Source organism: Chrysochloris asiatica, unplaced genomic scaffold (assembly GCF_000296735.1).
Source record: "Chrysochloris asiatica unplaced genomic scaffold, ChrAsi1.0 scaffold00097, whole genome shotgun sequence".
NCBI lineage: Eukaryota > Metazoa > Chordata > Mammalia > Afrosoricida > Chrysochloridae > Chrysochloris > Chrysochloris asiatica.
In genome coordinates, this window is record NW_006408615.1 from 10,311,420 (window position 1) to 10,331,830 (window position 20,411).

The following is a 20,411-nucleotide window of genomic DNA, read 5'->3' on the forward strand; positions in this document are numbered from 1 at the left end:
GTGGGAGGCGGACAGGAGGCTCGAGAGGCGAGGTCTCTGCAGTAGTGGTGTCAGACCCTCAAGCAGCTACTAGCTCCCTTCTGAGGACGTGGCCCTGCACGAGGGACTCAGAAGGGATTCTCCAGTGTGACCCCCAATCAACCTTCAGGAAGGACCGACTGAAGAAAGCCCCAAGAGCCGTGAAACCTGCTGTAAGATGTGTACCGAGGGCTGACTTGAGCACGGAGCTGCAGGAGAAGGGCGGGGTCACAACCCCCACAGAGGTCACGAATGAATTCAGCAGCTTCAGGTGTGCCAGGGCACAGGAGAATTCACTGCAAGTAAGAGAGGCGTCTCGTCAGCACAGCACACACAGGGCAGGCCCAGGGCTACAGTCCCAGAGCTGGCAGGTCCCAGCCACACAAGGCACCTCATCCTCCTTCCCAGCTGCCCAGGTCTAGCCTAGAGCTCTGCTCGCACACTGCCTGGGCCTCTGGGCTGCCCTCCCCCATCCTTCTCGTTCCTCTTTCCCCAGTGAAATCAGACGTCTCTCAAGGCCCAATTTGGAAGTCATCCTCTTCCAGGAGTATTCTCATCTCCGTGCAAAAACGCGCCCTCCCCAGATGCACTCAAGCCAGGACTGTGGCACCTGTCCACCTCTGAGATCTTACTAGGTGAGGGAAAGGCTGTGCCCATGAACACATACGTGGCAGGATTGGCCTGGCACACTCCATGCAGCCCTCTGCTTCCATTTCTGACCCTCAGCAGATCACACCCCACCAAAAGGTAAACGAATCCCGCCCCCTTGACTTGCTCTGCACCTCGGAGGATGCGAGTAGCAGATCAGGGCTCAGGTGCCAGGTCCTGAGCACCACACAGGAGTGCTATGCCTTCCTGCCCACCCTGCACTAGGGCTTGAGGTGTGCCCGAGGCAGGGTTCTGGGGACCTTACCAGCTCTCCTCGTCCTGGGTGCCAGCTTTCTTTTTGGCCTGCGGCTTTACTAAGGCTTCCACAGCACACTCTAGCAGGTTCTCACAGAATGCCTGGTGCACCTGGGCAATGGGGTCAGCTGGAGGAGAGCAGAAGGGTTAAACGGGTCTTATTTGTGAACCCACTGTGCCTATACAGAGAAATACAAGAGTGGGGATCAGGTCCCCCATCCTAGACTGGGGAGGGGAGGGCGGTCATCACTCACACGGAGGCACCCAAGACTGGGGAGGGTGTGTGTGTGTGGGGGGGATTGGTTCTGATTTAGCTCATGTGTGTGTCTGTGTCTCTCTGCATCTCTTGGCATGATGCCACGAGCTGGAAGAGGACACACCAGGTGGACAGCTACGTCAGTGTCAGCGACATCTCTGTTCCTTGTGGCTCAGAACAGCCAGTACAGGGCTGAGGCTGCCACCACACTCAGGACTGTGAAGAACCAGCACTCCGGCTTTCCCAGAACCTTGTCATGGAACCTGTGAGTCAGCTGAGCAGACTCAACAAGGGGCCTTACAAAGCTCTGAGAGCTGGCTGTCACCAACAAGGCTCTGTATGACAGGCCCCAATCATGGTGTCTCTAACCCTTCTCTCCCTCACATGTGGTGGACACAGGGGCCACGATGTGAAGGCGGTGAATGCTCAGGAGCACATGTGACAAGGCCTGGGCTGGTGGAAAGTCTGGGATGGAGACACGGAACAGTCTGGGGGCACAGGGCAGGGAGTTTGAGGATAGTGTTTGCTTTCATCCTTACTTTGTGGTACTATCTACAAATGTTACATTGAGCAATGAACTTTTCAAAAAAAGAAAAGAAAAGAGGAACCCCCCAAATGTCTGTCACACACCCCATTACCAGCAAGCCATGGCACCCTCCCAGGGCTCTCGATTCCAGACGGTGGGGTTAAGCAAAGCAGAAAGGCACTACCTGCTCTATGCCAATGCCAACAGTCCAGTTGGCCGCAATCATGATCAAACACCAGGGACAGAAAGCCACTGTCTCTCCCGCTGCCTAGAGCCCTGTCCCTGCCACCACTCTGAGCACTTGATGACTGCCTGTCACCTATTGTTCCGCCTGATTTCCCACAGAAGACATGAAGCCCCAAGCCAGAGCTTCACCACAGGCGTCATGTGGCAGAGCGCTGAAAGGACCTCAGGAAGGCTACTTCCCTGCCTGGAGCCTCGGCAGCCGCCACTAGGAAAAGCCAACTGAGACGCCGTATCCCAGTTGTCTGGCACCTTGTAATGGTTCTCCTGGCTTTCTCAATCTCACCTGGATTCCTCTGGGCACAGTACAGACTCTCCTTGGCAGCCGACCTCACCGACCAGCTCCGCTCCATGAAAAACTTCTGGCCCAGGGGGTGGCAGAGCCAGCGCAGAGAGTCGGGGACGGTGCTGCGCTCGGGACCACACAGGCTCTGGGCACGACTGAGGAAGTAGCTCTGTGGAAGGACAAAGACTTGGGGTGACACCAGGGTGGCTGAATGCTAGCGACAGTCCCCATGGGTCTTCAGAAAGCCCCAAGATATAGGCAGGCGTGTGTTGGTTGTGTGTGCCAGTGTGTGCAGTGGGGAGAAAGGCCCTGTTACAAGTGCATACCTGAAGGAAGCAAGCCCTACCACTGAAACTGGGCAAAAGGGAGTCAGCTTGTCAGGAGGGCAAGGAAGGGCCTGAAGGCACACAGGGGTGGGTGGGTGGTGGGGTTCCTGCTACCTCCTGCTGGGATGGCCCAACTACTGGAACTGGGTGGCTTGCTGAGAAGGAAGGGTCTGCCCATCCACCAGACAGCTCCCTTCGCTCAATCCTGGGACCCAATTTCTTTGTATGCCAAGAGCCTCCGGTCTTGAATTTTTCCTCCCCTGTCACTTTGATGACAATCTTTAATAAGAGTACTGCTCGCAACATTTTATTCTGTTTTAAGGAAGTTTTCATTTCCTTCACCTCGAGTGTGATACTGTGGGCCTGGCCCACAGGAAGCAATCAGGGAGCATGAATTAGTTCTCAGATCCCACAGCCAGCTCTCCAGGGGGAAAGGGGCCGTGGTGAGGCTTGTCCTGGACTCCTGGACCTTCGTTAGGGTGTCAGTGTGTGCCTGAATGAGATGCTCTCCTCCTTCAAACAGATTCTCCCAGGGCTTGTCTGGCCCTCTACAGAGACCCTCAAGCTACCCCCAGATGAATCCCCTGATGTGAGAAAGGACCAGGAGACGAGCGTGGCTTGGAAAGCTCTCTGTTGGGCAATTCGAAGAGCTGGTACCCCAGTAACCAAGAACTGCAGGAACAACACCGTCAACTACTGTCTGAGAAATGACACCATTTTCCGAGTGAAGAGATCCTAACTCTAAAGCCATGATTCCTGACCCACTGGATACAGGCCCCTCAAAACAAGGAGCAGGCACAGAGTTGGGGTGCCCAGGGAGGGGCTTCTGGGACGAGGTCCCTAGACTTCAACCTTCACATGCACGTGGGCTTCCTCCGAGGGCTGGCAGGAGACGACGGATGGACAGAAGGTAGTTCTTCACTGTCTGGGCTCCATCTGATGGCTGTGACCTTCACTACACTCTTAAGCAGCCATCAGCTAGTCTAACAGCATCAGAAGACTTGAATGCCAGATTCAGAAATAGCAGCATTCGGTGTCACTCAGGGAACCTGTGATGAGAGGGCTGGCTCTTTCAGGGATTCCCCGAGGAGCACACTACTCCATAGACACACAGGGACATGATCGCAGGCAGCAAATGGGCTTGTTCCAGGCCAGAGGCACTGAGGGCTTTCCCTCCCCTTTGCTGACCCCTGTCTGGGCTAAGGGGTTTGGGATAGCAAAGGCAGGAAATTCCAGAACCTTTTCCTGACCCTCCACAGAGTGTGTGCCGAACCTGAGCTGGGAATGGCAATGGAGGCAGTGGCAGCTGAGGGGTCTGGCAGGATGGAGGTTCGGTGGGTGGTACGCAGGCTCTCTGAAGTCCCAGGACCTGCTAACAGTTGTTGTCTGGACACAGGCCTGGCATGGAAGGAGGCTGGGGGCTGGCTCTAGGGACCCTAGGACCAAGGGGCCCTCAGATGGACTCAAGAGTCACCCACAGAAGAAACACAGCTTAGGCAGGTAGTATACAAGACAAACTCAGAGAAGCCACGAAGAGCATCATTAAGTGAAAACATATTTTTAAGCTTAATTCTTAATAAAGGAAAGAAAGACTTTAGTTATAACCAAGCTCAGTGTGTGTGAGGAACTTGAGTTTAGTGGTTGAGACTAATAAGAAATATAAATCCTGGGATACAGTCATCCACATTATGACTGTGAAAAAAATTGAGAAAATAACTTTTGTTGCTCTTTTAATTTTCTTACCATGAAAGTCTATAATAATTTCCCTAAATTTTATAGACAAGGGAAAAAATCCAGGATGGGGCCTAGGAATCCCTTCCCCTATAACTCACCGTGCTAATGGACCAATGTGAGAGAGACTTAGTAGGAGATGTGCCAGCAGAGCTGTTTAAACCCTCACAGAAGCCCCGCTCCTCTGCACGGCCAGTTCTAGCTCCAGAAAGCACCTCCAAGCACCATGCTGGATTCCCAGGGCACTGACAGGGCTTTTTCAAAGGTGAGGGAGATGGAGCAATAGAGTGCAGCTGCTCCATAGGCCAAGTAATGGATTGCCAACCACAAAGTCCACGGTTCAAGCCTGCCACTTACTCTGTGGGACAAAGATGAAGCTTTCTGCTTCTGCGAAGATTTAAAAGCCTCAGAAATTCTATACAGGGTCGCTATGAGTGGGGACCAACTCCATGACACTTCACGACAAAAACACCACAGCAGTACGCAATGCCACTAGCTGGGTACCATGCAAATTATGCAACTGAGGCCCAGAGGAGTGAAGTGGGATCTGCTGTTGAGACTGAAGTGGCGTAGTGGTTACAAATCGGGCTGCTAACCTCAAGGTCGGCAGTTCGAAACTACCAGCTGTTCCGCGGGAGAAAGGCTTTCTGCTCCTATAAAGATTTGCAGCCTCGGAAACCCTGCACCCTAAATCAAGAATCGGGGAACCTCTGGTTTGCACTAGTTTTGGAAGTCAGCCTTTCACTTGTCCTCGATACCTCAGTGAAGACTCATTTACTACCAAAATACGAGGAGGCTTCCAAAATTCATGGAAAAATGGAGTAAAAAGATAATGAAATTTTCCCAAGACTTTTTGAAGTCCCCTCCATTAGCTCAACAAATTCTAAGCTTCCTCTTCTTTACTGTCTGAAGCAGCAAACGATGACAGAGGCAGCTGCTCTCTCAGAGACCACAGCTACCTTTGCCCACTTGACCGGGGAATGTAATTTGGTAAGACCATTAACGTTCCAATCATTTCTACTCTCTGCCCCAGCCTCTCCACGTCTGGGAGTTTGTGTGGAGACAACATACAATGGACGCCCCCTGTAGCACTGTTGGTTAACAGAAAAGGCTGGAAAGAACCCACATGTCCACAACCGAGACCCAGTTCAGCCACTGGTAGTGTTTACAGATGCTGGAATACCAAGTACCTCAGTAGAACAAGGCTGACAATCATTACGCTGAAAAAATCAAGTGGCAAAACAGGGCTTATGGCATGAACACATTTTATCTAAAAATGTATCCATCTCTTCTAAGGTTTCAAATTTGTTGGAGTACAACTCTTCTTAGTGTTCTGTTATTATCCTTTTGATTTCCTTTGGTTCCATTGTGACATCACCCATGTGATTTCTAATGCATGTTATTTGTGTCTTCTCCCTCTTTTCTTTTGTTATGAGCACATTTTAAAGAATTATAAAAATCTGACACTATCATGTTTTGATAGAGTCTTGGTGAGGCACCATAGGATAAGCACTAGACTGGTAACCACAAGGAAAGGATGGCGCTTCCAACGCCCCAGCTGCTCCTTGAAAACCCTATACTGGGCCGCTATGAGCCGGAACCAACTCCACATAATAACAACAACATCATGAGTGCTATATTAACATGGGACTGCAAACCACAAGGCCAGTGGTTTGAGTTCACCAGTTGCTCTGAGGGAGAAAGATGAGGCTTTTTGCTGCAGCAAAGATTTACAGCCTTGGAAGCCCTGAGCTGAAATTGACTCACCAAAGCACTTAATGACAGCTTATGTGTTCATGAGGCTGTGGAACAATAGGAACTCTTATATACCTCTGCTAACATGAACACTGGAGTGCTGCTGTTGCAATGCACGCTAGCACACTGGACTGCAAAGTTGGTTTGAATCACAAGGTCGGCTGTTCAAACTCACCAGCTGCATCTCGGAAACTCTACACTGGGTGGCTATGAGTCAGAATCAAATCAATGACACACACCAACATGGAAGTTGGTACAACCATTTTGGTAACCAGTCAGGAACTATCTGATACAGCTGAACCTATGCAGACCTACTACCCCAGCCAAGTCATTCCTAGGTACACATGCAATAAAGGTGGAGTCTCCTGTTCAGAAGGACACAGAGGGGTGCTGAAGGCAGCACTATCTATGCACATAATCAAAACCCGGATAAAAGGGCCACCTACAATATAGTCTAGTCATTCAATGAAATACTACAGAAGAAGGAGAAAATCAGTCTAGAACTACGTGCAACAACATACATACATCTTTTACAGAATTCTGAGTGAAAGCAGCTTGACACTGAAGTACATATTGTATGATCCTTGTTGTTGTTGTTGATGTTAAGGGTCATCTTCCTAGGTTTCCCAGGAGCGGCTGGTGGGTTTGAACCGCAGACTCTGTGGCTAAGCAGTCTACTGCTTATCCTACAGTGCCACACCAGGAATCCATGACTCTCCTCATGTAAGGTTTAAATAGGTTTAAGTAGTGGCAAAGCATCTGAGACGTCAGGAATCATGCATGTGGTCACCCTTGGCTGACTGTGAAGGGACCAGAGGGAGGTTCCCCGGCTCTGGGTCCAGCTCTGCCTCTGGATCCACTGTGAGCTGTATGGGAGTGTTTACCATGTGAACATGCATGGAGTTAATGGTATTTATGATCTATGGACTTTTCTTTATGGACATTACATTTCAATAAAAAGTTTACAGAAATAATAGGAGGCAGACAGAATCCACAATAGTGGTTACCATGGTGGTGGGGGGACCCTAAAGGGACTTCTGGGAGTGCTGGTGCTATGGGTTAAACTGTGTCCCCTCAAAAATACATGCTGTCAGCCCTAACCTCTACACTCCTGGCTATCATTCCATCTGGGAATGGGTTGCCTCTGTTATGTTAAGGAGCAGGATTAGCAAAGGGCTTATTTTAAATCAATCTCTTTTGAGCTATACAAGAGATAGAGAGAGACACACACAGAGAGAGAGAGAGAGAGAGAGAGAGAGAGAGAGAGAGAGAGAGAGACACAGAGAGATGGGGGAAGGCCACAAAAAGCAGCTCAGAAGAGACCAGGCCCTTTCTCCAGACAAACACAAAGAGAGAAAGACTTCCCATAGAACCAGTGCCCTGAACTCTGACTTCTAGCTCCTAAACTGCTGCAAAAGATAGCAGTTTGAAGACTAGGGTACATCTGATCCAAGCCATGGTATTTTCAATGCCTCATACACAAATAAAAGTTGGACAATGAATAAGGAAGTTCGCAGAAGAATCAATGCATTTGAGTTACAGAGTTCGAGAAGAATATTAAAAGAACCACGGACTGCCAGAAAACAAACGCGTCTGTCTTGGAAGCAGTGCAGCCAGAATGCTCCTTAGAAGCCAGGATGGAGAGGCTTAGTCTTTCACACTTCAGACACACTCTCAGGAGAGACCAGTCCCTGGAGAAGGACATCATGCTTGGTAAAGTGGAGGGACAGTGAGAAAGAGGAAGACCCCAAGGAGACGGATTGAGCAATGGGTTCAAAAGTAACCACAATGGGGAGGCGGGCCCAGGAGCAGGCAGTGTTTAGTTTGTTGTGCACATACAGTTGCTATGAGTCGGCACCAGCTCGACAGCATCTAACAACAGCAAACTGTGAGAGGATCACAGTGTGATTGCTGAAGCCACCGATGCGGGGCATTTCTATACAGCAGCACCAGATAAACTGAGACAACTTCTTCATCTGGGTGCTTGTTCCATGGGTGAGTTCACTTGGTGAAAATGTATCAATCTGTAAACGAAAATGTGTGTCTTTCTGTACGAAGGGGCTTTTAAAAGTTTGTGGAAAAATGGAATTAGAAGACAGCAGAGTTTTTCCAGGAACTTTTTGAAGCCACTCATACGTACCTTACATTTCAACAACAGACATTTCTTAAAACACTTTTTTGGAGGCATAGAAAAGTGTGGTCCTGGTCCCAGAGCGCCAGGGCAACCCAACCCAGACTGGTAGGGGCCCGGTCAATGGTTCCTAGACTCACCTTTTCCAGAAAGCCCCCCATGATTTCCTCCAAGATTAGGTGAGGGGCCACTGCATTTCCACTAGAAAGTGCCGACCCACAGAAGGCACTCTGCCGTACTTGCTGAATGACGGAACCGATCAAAAGATGTTTTATCCAGGGTTAATAAGCACAGGAATGCTGGGCTTTCCCATGGCCTTCGTCACCCAAGACCCATGCCACACTTCAGGAACATGTACCAGGGTCACCCACAGGACACATGCCTGCGTCCTTGTTCAAACCCAGCTCATCACCACCATTCCGGGAAGGGCAAACCGACCACTGGCATGGTTTTGTTCTGAGCACATCTGATGCACTCAGCAGCCTCTCAGAGTGGGGTGTGGAGTAAAACCCATCTGCTTCTGCCAGAGGAAATGGGAGCCTGAGGGGACCAGTTGATAACAAGAACCACAGATTCCACAACTGTGATCCCCCAGCCTGGCGTGCAGGTGGCAATGAGCAGCTAGGCCCACCATAGTGTGTGCAGGCAGGGGGAGCAGCCAGGCCCACCACAGTGTCCAAGAAGTGCACTTCCAACCTGTCTGACCCAAGCTTCTTGACACACACACTGCTGAGACTCACACAAGGTAGGCAATAAATACCTTCTGTGTAAATTAAAGGACCAAATGGCATAACTGGAAGACCCCAAGAATTTTTATGATCCCTTGACCAGCAGAAGAGTTGCGTATTAACCCTTGAGCTATGGGTCACTCTGTGTACTGATTCAACTTTCTCGTCTCAGGGCACCAAAATGCCCTGCTTACGAGTCCAATAGGCTAGTAGGGGCCTTGAGGGACGGCATCTTGCTTGAGCTTGTTCACTGTCGTGGAACGGCTGATTGACAGAATGTCTGCCCCAGAAGGTGGGAAGCCCTGAGGGCAGCCTGGGCCTCTGAGTTTGCCTCCTTAGCATCTATCTAGCTGGGGGTAAGGTGCTTGGCAGAGGTAAGTAGACAAGAACAGAAGGTTACTCACGGCCAGGAAGCCCAGCTGGCCTCCACAGCGGGTCTGGAGGCCAATGGCGGCAGTCAGATGGATCTCAACCAGTGTGCTTGGTGGGATTTTCTCCTCAGCACACTCGGCCAGGTTGACGGCGCACAAGGCCATGTGCACGTCTGAACAGGCGGATCCTGCAGGCAGCTTCCCTGAGGTGTCAGAAAACAGTCACGGATGTTGGCAGATCCCCTACACAGAAGGTGCCCGACCTTCTAGCACCATCAGAGGAGCACCAGAACTTAAGACCACCCAGGGGCCCTGAGTCGGGGGTTCAGCCTCAAGGCTTAGTAGCTGCATCTTCCTTGCGCCTTGCAGGGTGGGTGGGGGCAAGAGAAAACGCAGTTCGAGGGCCACACTGCAACACGTTCTCAAACAGCTCGACAGCCTGGCCACGTCCTGCTAGTATAATCCTCTGCCTCTAGAGCTCCAAGAAGTAACAAGAAATTAAACCCCTGATTTGAATTTACATTCCTTAAATAAACAAATCAACCAACCTACAACAAAGCCACCACAAAATATAAGCATGTACCGTTAAAGGGGAGAAATAACATACAACTGAGCAATGACAGGGCTGGACACATCATGGGTCAGCAGCTACTTCCACACTTGGGTGACCATGAAGTCAGGGAACAAAGTCACAGCCTGGAGGACAAGTCTGCCTGCCCCCGGGCATTCTCACTGTCTCTGACTGGTCCTCACTGCACAGGTGGGGAGGTCAAGAAGTAGCCTCAGTTGTGATAGGGAGGGGAAGCCTTAGGGGTGACCAGGGGACCAAATAGGTAGAGCCAGGCCTCCTGGTCTCTCCCAGCATGGCACCGCGCCCCTGCTTTCACACCTCACTCAGTACCTGTTAGTCGATGTGTGTCTCCTCTGGGGTTAAGGGCAGAGGACACTGTGGGAACCCCTATTGTTCACCTTTGTCCCCCGCTCAGTGCCTGGCTCAGTAACTGTGGAGGGGATGTGTGCTGTGAAGCTGCCTCCTGTGCAGTCCCCCAAGGGTATGCTGAGGGGCAGAGAAGGAGCAAGCAGGGATGATCTAAAGATGGCACTGAACATCTGTCTTCAGGTAAATGGTACCCTACCAGGGCCACATGGTTCTCTTCCTCCTGCCCTTCACTGGCTCCTACTAGCCTGGCAAGCAGACAGCTCAGGGCCCCGATGCTGCCACCGTCCCTTTGCCCTGGCTCCCAGCATTCGAGCTCCCCAGGGCCACTCCAGGGAGGGCGTCTCCTTTTGGACATTGGGCCTTCCTCAGAGCTGCTGAAGTCTATCCACCCTTCCATGCAGAGCCGAGACTTGGCCTCCCCGGAAAGCCTTTCCTGCAACCTTCACAACAAGTGCTCTCTCCCCACATAGACTAGTCTATCTGCCTGGCTGCCTTCCTATTAAACTGGGCGTCACTGAGTAAAATAAATCACAGTGAATCTACAGTGTCATCAATTTCAAGTGTCACTACAATTCAAGCACCACCAAGAAGGAAAAAGCCCATGCCAACCAAACCATGCCATGCCATTGTTCACAGGATGCCCCCAAATGCAGGGATATTGCAAGAGGCGCACCTCAGAGTGATAAACCTCAGTAACGAGCCACCCCACGGCTGGGGCAATAGGGCTCCACTGGGGCCCAACACTGGCACACCACCCCCAGGTGGTAAGATGCCATGAGCACCTGGTACGAGGCACGTCAGGTGTGGTGGCTCCCTCACCTGTGATGTGCAGCTGATGCAGCGTGTGGTAGGCCAGGGCTGCATCCCGGGCGCTGGTCTTGGCTTCATCTTCGCAGCCTGCAGCAGTGGCTGGGGTGGCCCGCCGGCGCTGGAAGACCTTCTTGAGCAGCCAACGCACCAGGCGTAGCTTCTGCAGGCTGTAGCGGATCACATTCCAGGAGAGACTGCAGGCCAGGTCGAGGCGGGAGGTGGGCAGGGCTCGGCCCAGCACCGACAGGCAGGTCTGGAGGTTGGTGGCAGCAGCTACAAAATCCCCCTAGAAACCAGCAAGAGGTGGTGATGCCATGGCCTTGCGTTCTTTAAAAATAATTTTGTTGTTGAGAATATACACATACCAACAATTTCCATATGCACACTTCAGTGACACTGATGACATTCTTCAAGTTGTGGAACCATTCTCACCTCCCCCTGGTGGCCTAAACCCACTGCCCCTAAGGTTCCCATCTAATCTTCTGAGTTGCTGTTGTCACTTTGGTCCCATGTAGATAGTTCTCAAAAGAGCTTACCCAACAAGAATTTGTTTTTCTTTTTGCTACGTAAGCTGAACGGCTATTTCTGGTTTAAGGTGTAAAGATGATCTTAAGGCAATAGTTTCAGGGTACCCCAGAGACAGCCCTACTACTCTGATGCATTTCCTCTCAAGCTGTTTATTAAGCTGGGCTGTGCTTTATGCAGACACCATTCAGTTTCCCACAGAAGCGCCTATATATAAGCTGATGACACAGATTTTGATGATGAACTAGATGATCAGGCGCTCAACTGTGGTGTCTGGACACTAGCAGCATCAGCCTCACCTGGGAACTGGTTTGTTGTTAGGTACCATCGAGTCGGTACCAACTGACTCATAGTGACCCTATGCACAACAGAATGAAACACGGCCAGTCCTGGGCCAACCTCAAAATCGCTGCTATGCCTGAACCCACTGCTGCTGCCACTGTGCCCATCCATCTCGTTTGTCTTCCTCTTTTTCTCCGATCCTCCATTTTACCAAACATGATGCCCTTCTCCAGGGACAGGTCCCTTCCTATAACATGTTTGAAGTGTGAGAGATGAAGTGTCACCATCCTGGCTTCCTAGCAACACTCTGGCTGTACTTATTCCAACACAGATCTGTTTGTTCTTTTGAAATGGTTCAACATCAACCATTTCCTTTTGGTACAGTGACTCTGTGTATTCCTTCCATCTTCTTTTGACACTTTCTGCATCATCCAATATTTTGACCATTTGTTGCTGTTAATAGAAACCTTCAAGTTGAGGCTTGAATTTTTTCTTCAGTTCCCTCAGCTCGAGAAATGTTGCGCATGCTCTTCCTTTTTGGTTTTCTAACTCCGGGTCTTTTCAGATTTCATTATAATATTTGACTTTGTCTTCTCGAGCCGACCTTTGAGATTCTCTGTTCAGCTCTTGTACCTCCTCACTTCTTTTGTTTGCTGTAGCATCTCTATGCTGGAGAGCAAGTTTCAGAGACTCTTTTGACATTCATTTTGGTCTTTTCCTTTTTTCTTGTCTTCTCAATAACCTTTTGCTTTCTTCCTCTATGATGTTCTTGATGTCACCACACAACTCTTCTGGTTTCGATCTTTAGTGTCTAATGCATCAAATCTGTTCTTCAGATAATCTCTAATTTCAGGTGGAACATATTAATGGTCATACTTTGGCTCCTGTGGACTTGTTTTAATTTTTTCAGCTTCAGTCTGAATTTGCATATGAGCAATTGATGGTCTGTTCCAGTCTGCACCTGGCCTTGTTTTGGCTGATGATATGGAGTTTTCCACAGATGTAGTCAAGTTGATTTCTGCGTTTTCCATCTGGTGAGGTTCATGTGTATAGTCGTCTTTATGTTATTTTAAAAAGGCAAAATTCTACTATGCCATCTCCAGCATCATTTCTATCACCAAGGCCATATTTTCTAACTACTGATTCTTCCTCTTTGTTTCCAGCCTTTGTAATCTAACTGCCAGTATTCTTCAATTTCACCATCAGCGGCTTTAGTGGTTGATGCTAAATTTGAATAGTGGTGTTAAACATGTGACTGTCAGATTCAAATGGCCAATACCAGTCCATTTCAGCTCACTAATGCCTGAGATATTGATGTTTACGTGTTCCATTTCATTACTGCAGATTTCCAATTTTCCTAGCTTCATACATTCCATGTTCCAGTTTAATAATTGGATATTTACAGATGCTTTTCTTTCAGTTGTGCCCCATCAGTAAATGAAGGGACTTCCTCAGCCCCACAGCCTGGCCCTCTCCTCAGCATTAACATGTGTCCCTGGCGCTCCTCACTCCACACAGGCCTCTCCAGAACAGCATGGCACGTGGCCTGCACAGAGCCTGCCATGTTGCTGTTTGCCCTTCTCTGGATCAATGTCACGATCAATTCTCTTCCTTTTTACATCTCAAATGTTCCTTGGGTGCACAGCTCTCCTGTCATCTCAGGTCCTTGCCGTCTGGCACCTGGCCCCCTGTGAGAGACCCGACCCTGCTCCTGCACAGTTCACGTCTTTCCCCTTCCATCCATCCTCCTTCAGCCACCAGTTCACAGACCTGGACCTGCTCTAGGAGATAGATCCGGGGATGTCCTTCAGGGAACACCCCTGCTTCATGGCAGAGCCTCTAACCGTCACATCTATGTGACGTCCTGGTCATGGCTGACAGGCCCCAAACGGTCAATTAGACTCTCGACAGTGCAGCTTGGGGGAAGGGGGCAGGCCCATGGTTTTCTGCACCTGAGATGCCTTAAGGCTTAATGGTCAACTCTTCCTTCAATGCTGTGAGCTAGCCCAGAATTCTCCCACATACACCCTCCTTGGCTGACAGTTAGCTAATCCACCTGCTCAAAAACTTTCTTTGGTTCTCCACAGAAGTGGGACTAAAACTTCAAATCAGTTCCTACTCAGAGCTCTCTCTCTGCTGGCCTGCCAGCCTCAGACTTTAATTTCTCCTGACACATCCTAGTCTTGACACAGTACCTGTCTACTTGTTAGTCTCCCAAATACCCCTGCATTTTCATCTCTCTTCACAGAAGGTCCTTCTATGTTCACTGGCAGCAGCCCTTCCTGCCCTCTAAACTAGAACTCATCTCTTCTGCCCCAGCCCTCTACGGCCCTTTATTTTTTCTGTCACCCACAGACTGTAATCATCTAGGTTCTTGGAGCTACTCCCGCATAGGTGCTCTTCCTCCCCTTAGCTACAAGCACCCACCTCAGGGCTGTGCAAGGCAGACACTCTGCACACACAGCTGGGATCCTGGGCTGAGGCTGGGGGAGGAAGGGGAAGGAAATGGCAGACCTTACCCTCGCAAGGTCCAAGTCCGCCTGCTTGCGGTGTCTCCAGAAGGTGACTGAGGAGCGAGAGTGTGGTCGGATCACCGGCTCCCCGTGCACCAGAAGCTTCACGAAGACGCTCAGGACGATCACACCGTTGACCAGCCACAAGAGGAGCGTTGGCATCATCCAGTCAAACCAGCTCCCAGAACCTAAAGAGACGCACCTTGCTGAGCCCGTGAGGAAGGGCTTCCTGGGAGAGCCCGGGGAGACTGAAGGGACGGCTGACTGACCCCAGAGTAGTGACAGCAAAGAGCCTCATTTTGCGAAGAAAGGGCAGGACCATCTGATGGCTTCCTTTAATAGCAAATGGCCAAGAACTTGGAATAGGAGTAATAAAGGCACTTCAATCCACACTTCAGGCACACTGGGGACAATTTTACAGCAGATGTGTGAGCCCCGTGGCCTTGTCTTTATAGAGCTGAGTGCCATAAAAATCTTTTGTTGGTCAAAGGTCATTAGGACTGAGGTAAAAGCACATCCTTCCTCAAAAAGGCCCGTCCCCCTGCCCCCGCCCTAAGGACGGGTCCTGGTTTGTTTTGTTCTTTCTGACCAAACTTGGGTGTGCCTTACTTCCTACATGTGACTCTCAGTCCCTGTCAGGGGCAGACAGGTAGACACCACCACAAAAGCCCTCGGAACCTGGGGGGTTAAGCCATAATAGTATACACAGTGACTCCCCCCGACCCTCCAATCCACCAGGGCCCTCCCCTCACCTGACTCAAAGGACAGTATGCTGCGGCTGGAGCCTGAATGTGGGTAAGGGTCCGAGTCCCGGGACCCTCCCCACTGCAGCAGGGACGTCAGGGGGTTAAAGGAGAGGCACAGGAAGGTGAGGAAGCACAGGAAAATTCGAGAGCGGTCCACCATGCCCAGGGCCACAGGCGGCGAGTCCGGCTCATCTTTGACCTGAAAAGAGAACCACCAGGTCCCGATGAGCACAGTGGGGGCTCTGATGTCATTTTAGTTTCACATACATCAGAAGTCGACAAAACTAAAGGCCATTAAGAGAGAAACCAGACAGGAGGAAACTGAGTCAATGATTCACAAGCTGCTGCTGGGACAATGGGTACGTGGCCTCCTGCTGACTAGGAAGGGACTGACAGGTGTTCTTAAGAGGGGAGGGGCCCATGAGAGCTCATTGTCACACAGAGCTCCCTCACAAAGGAGAACATGCTGTCTGAGCTTGCTTCTACAAAGAAGCAGCAGATGTAATTCAATCGATGCAAAGCCTGTCAGTGGGCAGGGGCTGAAGGAAGGCATGGCAGAGACGGGCGCATGGGTCTGTGACCCCGCCCCCCCACAAAAATGGACAAAGGAGCTTTCTGCATTGATGACAAGGTTTCACCTTCTGATTACAGTGCTAGGTTACAGGGGTTTTATATTTGTCAAGGTTCATCACATAGGTCTGTTTAATTGCATATGAATTGTTGTTGTTAAGAGCCTTTGAACTGGTTCTGACTCAAAATGACCCTGTATAGGGCTTCCAAGGAGTGGCTGGTGAGTTTGAACCGCCGATCTTGTAGGTTCAAACTGACCTTTCAGTACAGTGCTAATCCTACAGCGCCACACCAGGACTTAATAAAGCTGATTAAAGACAGAACAGCTCCCCACCCTCATTTTAGGGAGGAAGAACTGAAGGCAGAGACCCTATTCTTCCCCTACCCTGGGGTCCTGGATCCCACAAGGAGGGAAGGACGATGGATGGAGTGGGGTCTACTGCGACCCTCTTTTTCCAGTGTTTAAAGACGGTGGGAAAGTTCTTTTGATGACCCACTTCTTGTTAGCTGCTGTGGAGTCAATTCCAACTCATGGCACCTCCACGTGTGCAAAGTAGAACACGCTCCGCAGGATTTCCAAAGGAGCAGTGGCCTGGCCTGCCTTCTGAGGCTCCGCTGAGTGGGTTTAAACAGCTGATCTTTCAGTTGTTAAGCACTTAAGCATTTGCATCATCACCCAGGCACTCCAAAAGCCTAGTGAATTCTACTTACGTGTCATATGGCCTGTTGTTACCAAACAGAACCACGTTTATAAAATATTTCAAAAGCAGAGTCTCCTTAGTGCAGTTAAGTCCATGTCTACAATAAACTGTTTGATTAAAGGAGTCAGCCATCACTAATGTCAAAGTACAGTATGGAACACAGTGGTCTCCACAGGTTCTCAAGAACATCATTAGGCTTTAAGGCTCTCTTAACTAACTCCATTAAACCAAATTGCCAGCAGCTTTCAGTGACTCTAAAAGACACTTGGCTTGAATGCTATCTGTAAGACTGCAAAATGCAATCATTTCCAGAAAGAGGACCCAAAACAGCAGCCTCGTCCTCAACCAACCAAGCGACTGACCTCACAAAGTGGCTGCCAGGCCCATTAGAGGCAATTCCCAGAGCCCACAGCAGCTGTGAGGGTCCTGTTTTGGATCTGGCTCTTATTTCTCTCTGATGGGCCTTTTCAGCGAGAACTAGTTAAAGCTTGCTTTCCCCACAGGAGCTCGGTTCTCCTTCTTCACTTGCCTGGAGCTGGGTAATTTCACAGAGCCTGACTCCTCTGAGCCCACGGCCCCGCCCTGGTCTGTGGCCTGATTTCTTAGGGGAAATGGAGAGATGCCAGGGGCCAGGAAATGTCAAAAAGTTCAGACCTTTGCATCATCCAGCAGAGGACTTCCTGGCTCTGAGTCGATGGAGTAAGGGGAGAAGCCCGCTTGGGACCCTGACTCTGAGGCTGGGGGTGACATCAGAAGGACATTCTGGTTAAAGTCATCCATCTTCAGGTCCACGTCATTGTCCACCAGGCTGCCTAGGTCGATACCCTTCAGGAGCTCTGTAAAGAAACACCCTCTGGTAAACAGTCTGACTTCACAAAGCCTCACCCGGGCCAGGGCTGGTTTGGATCAGGGATGCATGGCCTCCATTCCCGCTTCCCCCTTCCAGGGCCCAGCATGGGTTTCCCACCTAGCCGATGGGCTCACTCACTGGCTTTCTGATTTGCCAGCTTCAGCACCATGTTCTCCTGGCGCAGTTTATGATTGACCTGCTGCAAGTATTTGATGTAATCGATGGCTTTCCTCAGAACGCCAGACTTGTGCATCTGGGAAGGGGGACAGGTGAAGACCACAGGGAAGTCAGTGTGCGTGGAACAACCGCAGAGCACAGAGCCCACTGATGGGGGGAGCTTGGGGCTGCCGACCTGCTCAGGAGTGAGACACGTTCCTTGCCATCTCTGACCCTCACCTACCCCCCATTCTCAGTACGTGAACCACAGGCATGCAATGAAGGCTGAGATCATCCACAGAATGAACTTCACGCTGAGCCTGGCGCAGTGACGACAAATAAATGTGAGGCGGCTTCAGAAAGTTTGCAGAAAAATTCCACGCCTTCTAATTCCAACTTTCCATGATCTTTTTGAAGCCCCCTTACAAACATGAGCTATCTTTCCAAATTCTTATGATAGTACTGTCTCCGCAACAAACTTAAAACAAATGACTAACAAAACATATGAGCGTTCTTTGGGTGGTTATCTTAATGGTGTATTAATACCTTTAGGATTTATAGGCTACAATGAATAAAATTATTTTTCAAAGTGGGGGTCAAGGCAAATAGATAAGAGGTTAAAAAAAAAAAAAAAATCTCCTAGCTAAACAGATAAGAGGTAAATATCTCCTTTCCCTGGAGACTCAGTCACTAAAACACCAAAAACATGCATTGTAGGAAATCTTTTTTTCTTAGCTATTTGTCTAAGACCAAGTCTCCATTTTCCATCTCCCTCCCCAAAAAGGTAGCAATAGCCCCCTCAAACACCACCCCCTGAACTCCAAGGACACAAGCCTGTGAAGGCATCAGATGACCTCTAGATATATACAGTCCTGCCCCTGACCCCAGGGTGGCAGCTGTCTCTCTAACACTGCAGAGCAGAGCCAAAGGTCAAGTAGCCCACTGTCTTTTCCAGCCTCCCACTGGGGAATGGCTTACCACCTTGACAAGCATCCAGGCGCTTTAATAAGCACGTGCCTGTCTGTAACTCCCTGCATTCCCTTAGCGTGGACCTGGACTGTGCAACCTCTTTCTTAGGCCCCGCCCACATCTAAGCCAGGTTGCAGAGAGAGTGTCAGGCACCATTTTGCTTGGAACTTACTTACCTTAGCATCGGATCCCATGACTAGGTCCTTTAACTCGATGATTTTGTCATTGATGGAGGAGCGATAGCGCTTCTCAATGATGTTGTGTGTTGTCCGTCTTTCTCCTTCTTTGGGGGGTTCGAGCTGCTTGATCCCACCCGGTACTTGCTTAATGGGCACTTTTTCCTGCCCCATCATCACAGGCATTGTGGTCAGAATGGTCCCACTGCTGCCCACCAGGGTCTAGAACAGGCAATGAGACAGAATGCTACCTTCAGCGGTCTGAGCCAAGCAACCTCACAACACACATCTGCTCTTCCTTGAACACGTGGCATCACGTGGCAACGCTTCACGCAGCCTGAGGCCCTCCCAGGATGAGTTTAGTCACGTCCAAGGAGTCTCAGGAACCACCATGGCACCTACACCGCTGGCTCCCTCCCAGAACTGCTGTCTGCTCATTGCACCACAACAGGGTTAATATCGCAACGCCGTAACCTTTGATGGGCGGGTGCCAGGAACAAGCCCTATGACTTCTGCTTGGCTGTCAAACTGCGAACCAACCTCTCAAGTCATGCTCAGTGCATCATAGGTGCACTTTCTCCAGGTATCTGACACATTTACCCTCTAAGGCGACAAGGAACTTCCTGCATTTCGTTATACAATTTGGCTACCAAAAAGCTCAGAGCAGAACACTTTCAATTGGAGCAACTGAATGAAATAAACGAACCAGCGCATAGTCTATCCCTTTGTTCCTCAACCCTGCTTCCTCCTTTTTTTTTGGTTTTAAATACCCAATAAAAAGACATGTATCCTAAGTGTCCAGCTTGATGGGTTTTTATGTAGGTATACTATGCCTGTCTAGCCACCCAGAGTGAGAGAGAGACCACATCCCTCCCCAGTTAACAGCAGTAAACACTGCTCTCATGTCTTACTATAGCTGAACTCTGCCTCTTTTTGTATAACTTCAGTGTGTGTACACACCACAAGTTATTTATCTAGTTGCTGGTTGATGGACATTTGGGTTGTATCCAGATTTGGGTTTTTATGCACAAAGTCAGTGCTTTCAAATTTGAAATTCCTTTTCCTGTTGTCTGTAGGGTTGCTGCAAGTCAAAATCAACCCAACATCAATGGGATTTGTATTTTTCCCTCTATCAGACTCTTTTGCCGTAGGCGGCTGAAAGCAGCAAAGTGCCCACATCCGAAAGATGGGATGCTGCCTTGAGCCCCTCTCCATACCTGGTGGCCCCAATGACCTTCAGATGCCAAACCTTCCTCAGCAGGACCTGAGAGGCAGGTAGCCCTAGGTGGAGCTGCAGCCCAAGAACTGGGGCCCCTCTGCTATTCTTCCCTCCCCCTGTGTGGGCCCCGTTATTGCGAAGTGCCATTGAGTTGGTTCTGACTCATGAAGACCCTGTGTAAGATTTTGGCGCTCTGGTAGGGTAGTGGTTACGAGTCAGGCTGCCAACCTCAAGGTTAGCAGTTTGAAACTACCAGCTATTCTGTGGAGAAAGATGAGGCTTTCTGCTCCCATAAAGATTTACGGCTTTCGGAAACCCTGTGCAGGGTCACAATGAGTTGGAACCGACTCCATGGTACCTCTAGAATTTATAGGCTACAAAGGATAAAAAAAAAGATTTTTGGAGGCTGTAAATCTTTGCAGAGGCAGAAAGTCTCATCTTTCTCTCACAGAGCAGCTGGTGACCTTGAGGCTCACAGTCCAGTACTTATCCTACAGAGCCATCTCACTCCCTTGTGTGGCCCTAGTATTCCTAGATAACACGCGCTGTAAGTTACAAGCAGAGTGGTGACAGTACAAGGTGCCTGGAAGTCTTCAGCGCTGCCGACACCCCCTCAGCTCGCAGGGACTATTGTCACCCTGGAGCCTAGCGCTGCTAAGAAAGGGGGTGAGAAGAGGGCA

At 50.0% G+C, this 20,411-nt stretch overlaps 1 protein-coding gene across 1 annotated transcript in view; it reads right to left on the reverse strand.

Annotated features, from left to right (window-relative positions):
* The window catches only part of SREBF2 (sterol regulatory element binding transcription factor 2), a 65,943-nt gene that overhangs the window by 4,131 nt on the left and 41,401 nt on the right, over positions 1-20,411 (reverse strand). Inside the window, exons 5-14 of the mRNA XM_006866863.1 lie at positions 18,513-18,734; positions 17,350-17,464; positions 17,016-17,197; positions 15,097-15,289; positions 14,351-14,532; positions 11,034-11,310; positions 9,308-9,477; positions 2,233-2,401; positions 932-1,049; positions 205-314 (exon numbers count right to left, since the gene is read on the reverse strand). Of these exons, the coding sequence (XP_006866925.1) occupies positions 205-314; positions 932-1,049; positions 2,233-2,401; positions 9,308-9,477; positions 11,034-11,310; positions 14,351-14,532; positions 15,097-15,289; positions 17,016-17,197; positions 17,350-17,464; positions 18,513-18,734 (1,738 nt within the window). The remainder of the gene's footprint in view (positions 1-204; positions 315-931; positions 1,050-2,232; positions 2,402-9,307; positions 9,478-11,033; positions 11,311-14,350; positions 14,533-15,096; positions 15,290-17,015; positions 17,198-17,349; positions 17,465-18,512; positions 18,735-20,411) is intronic.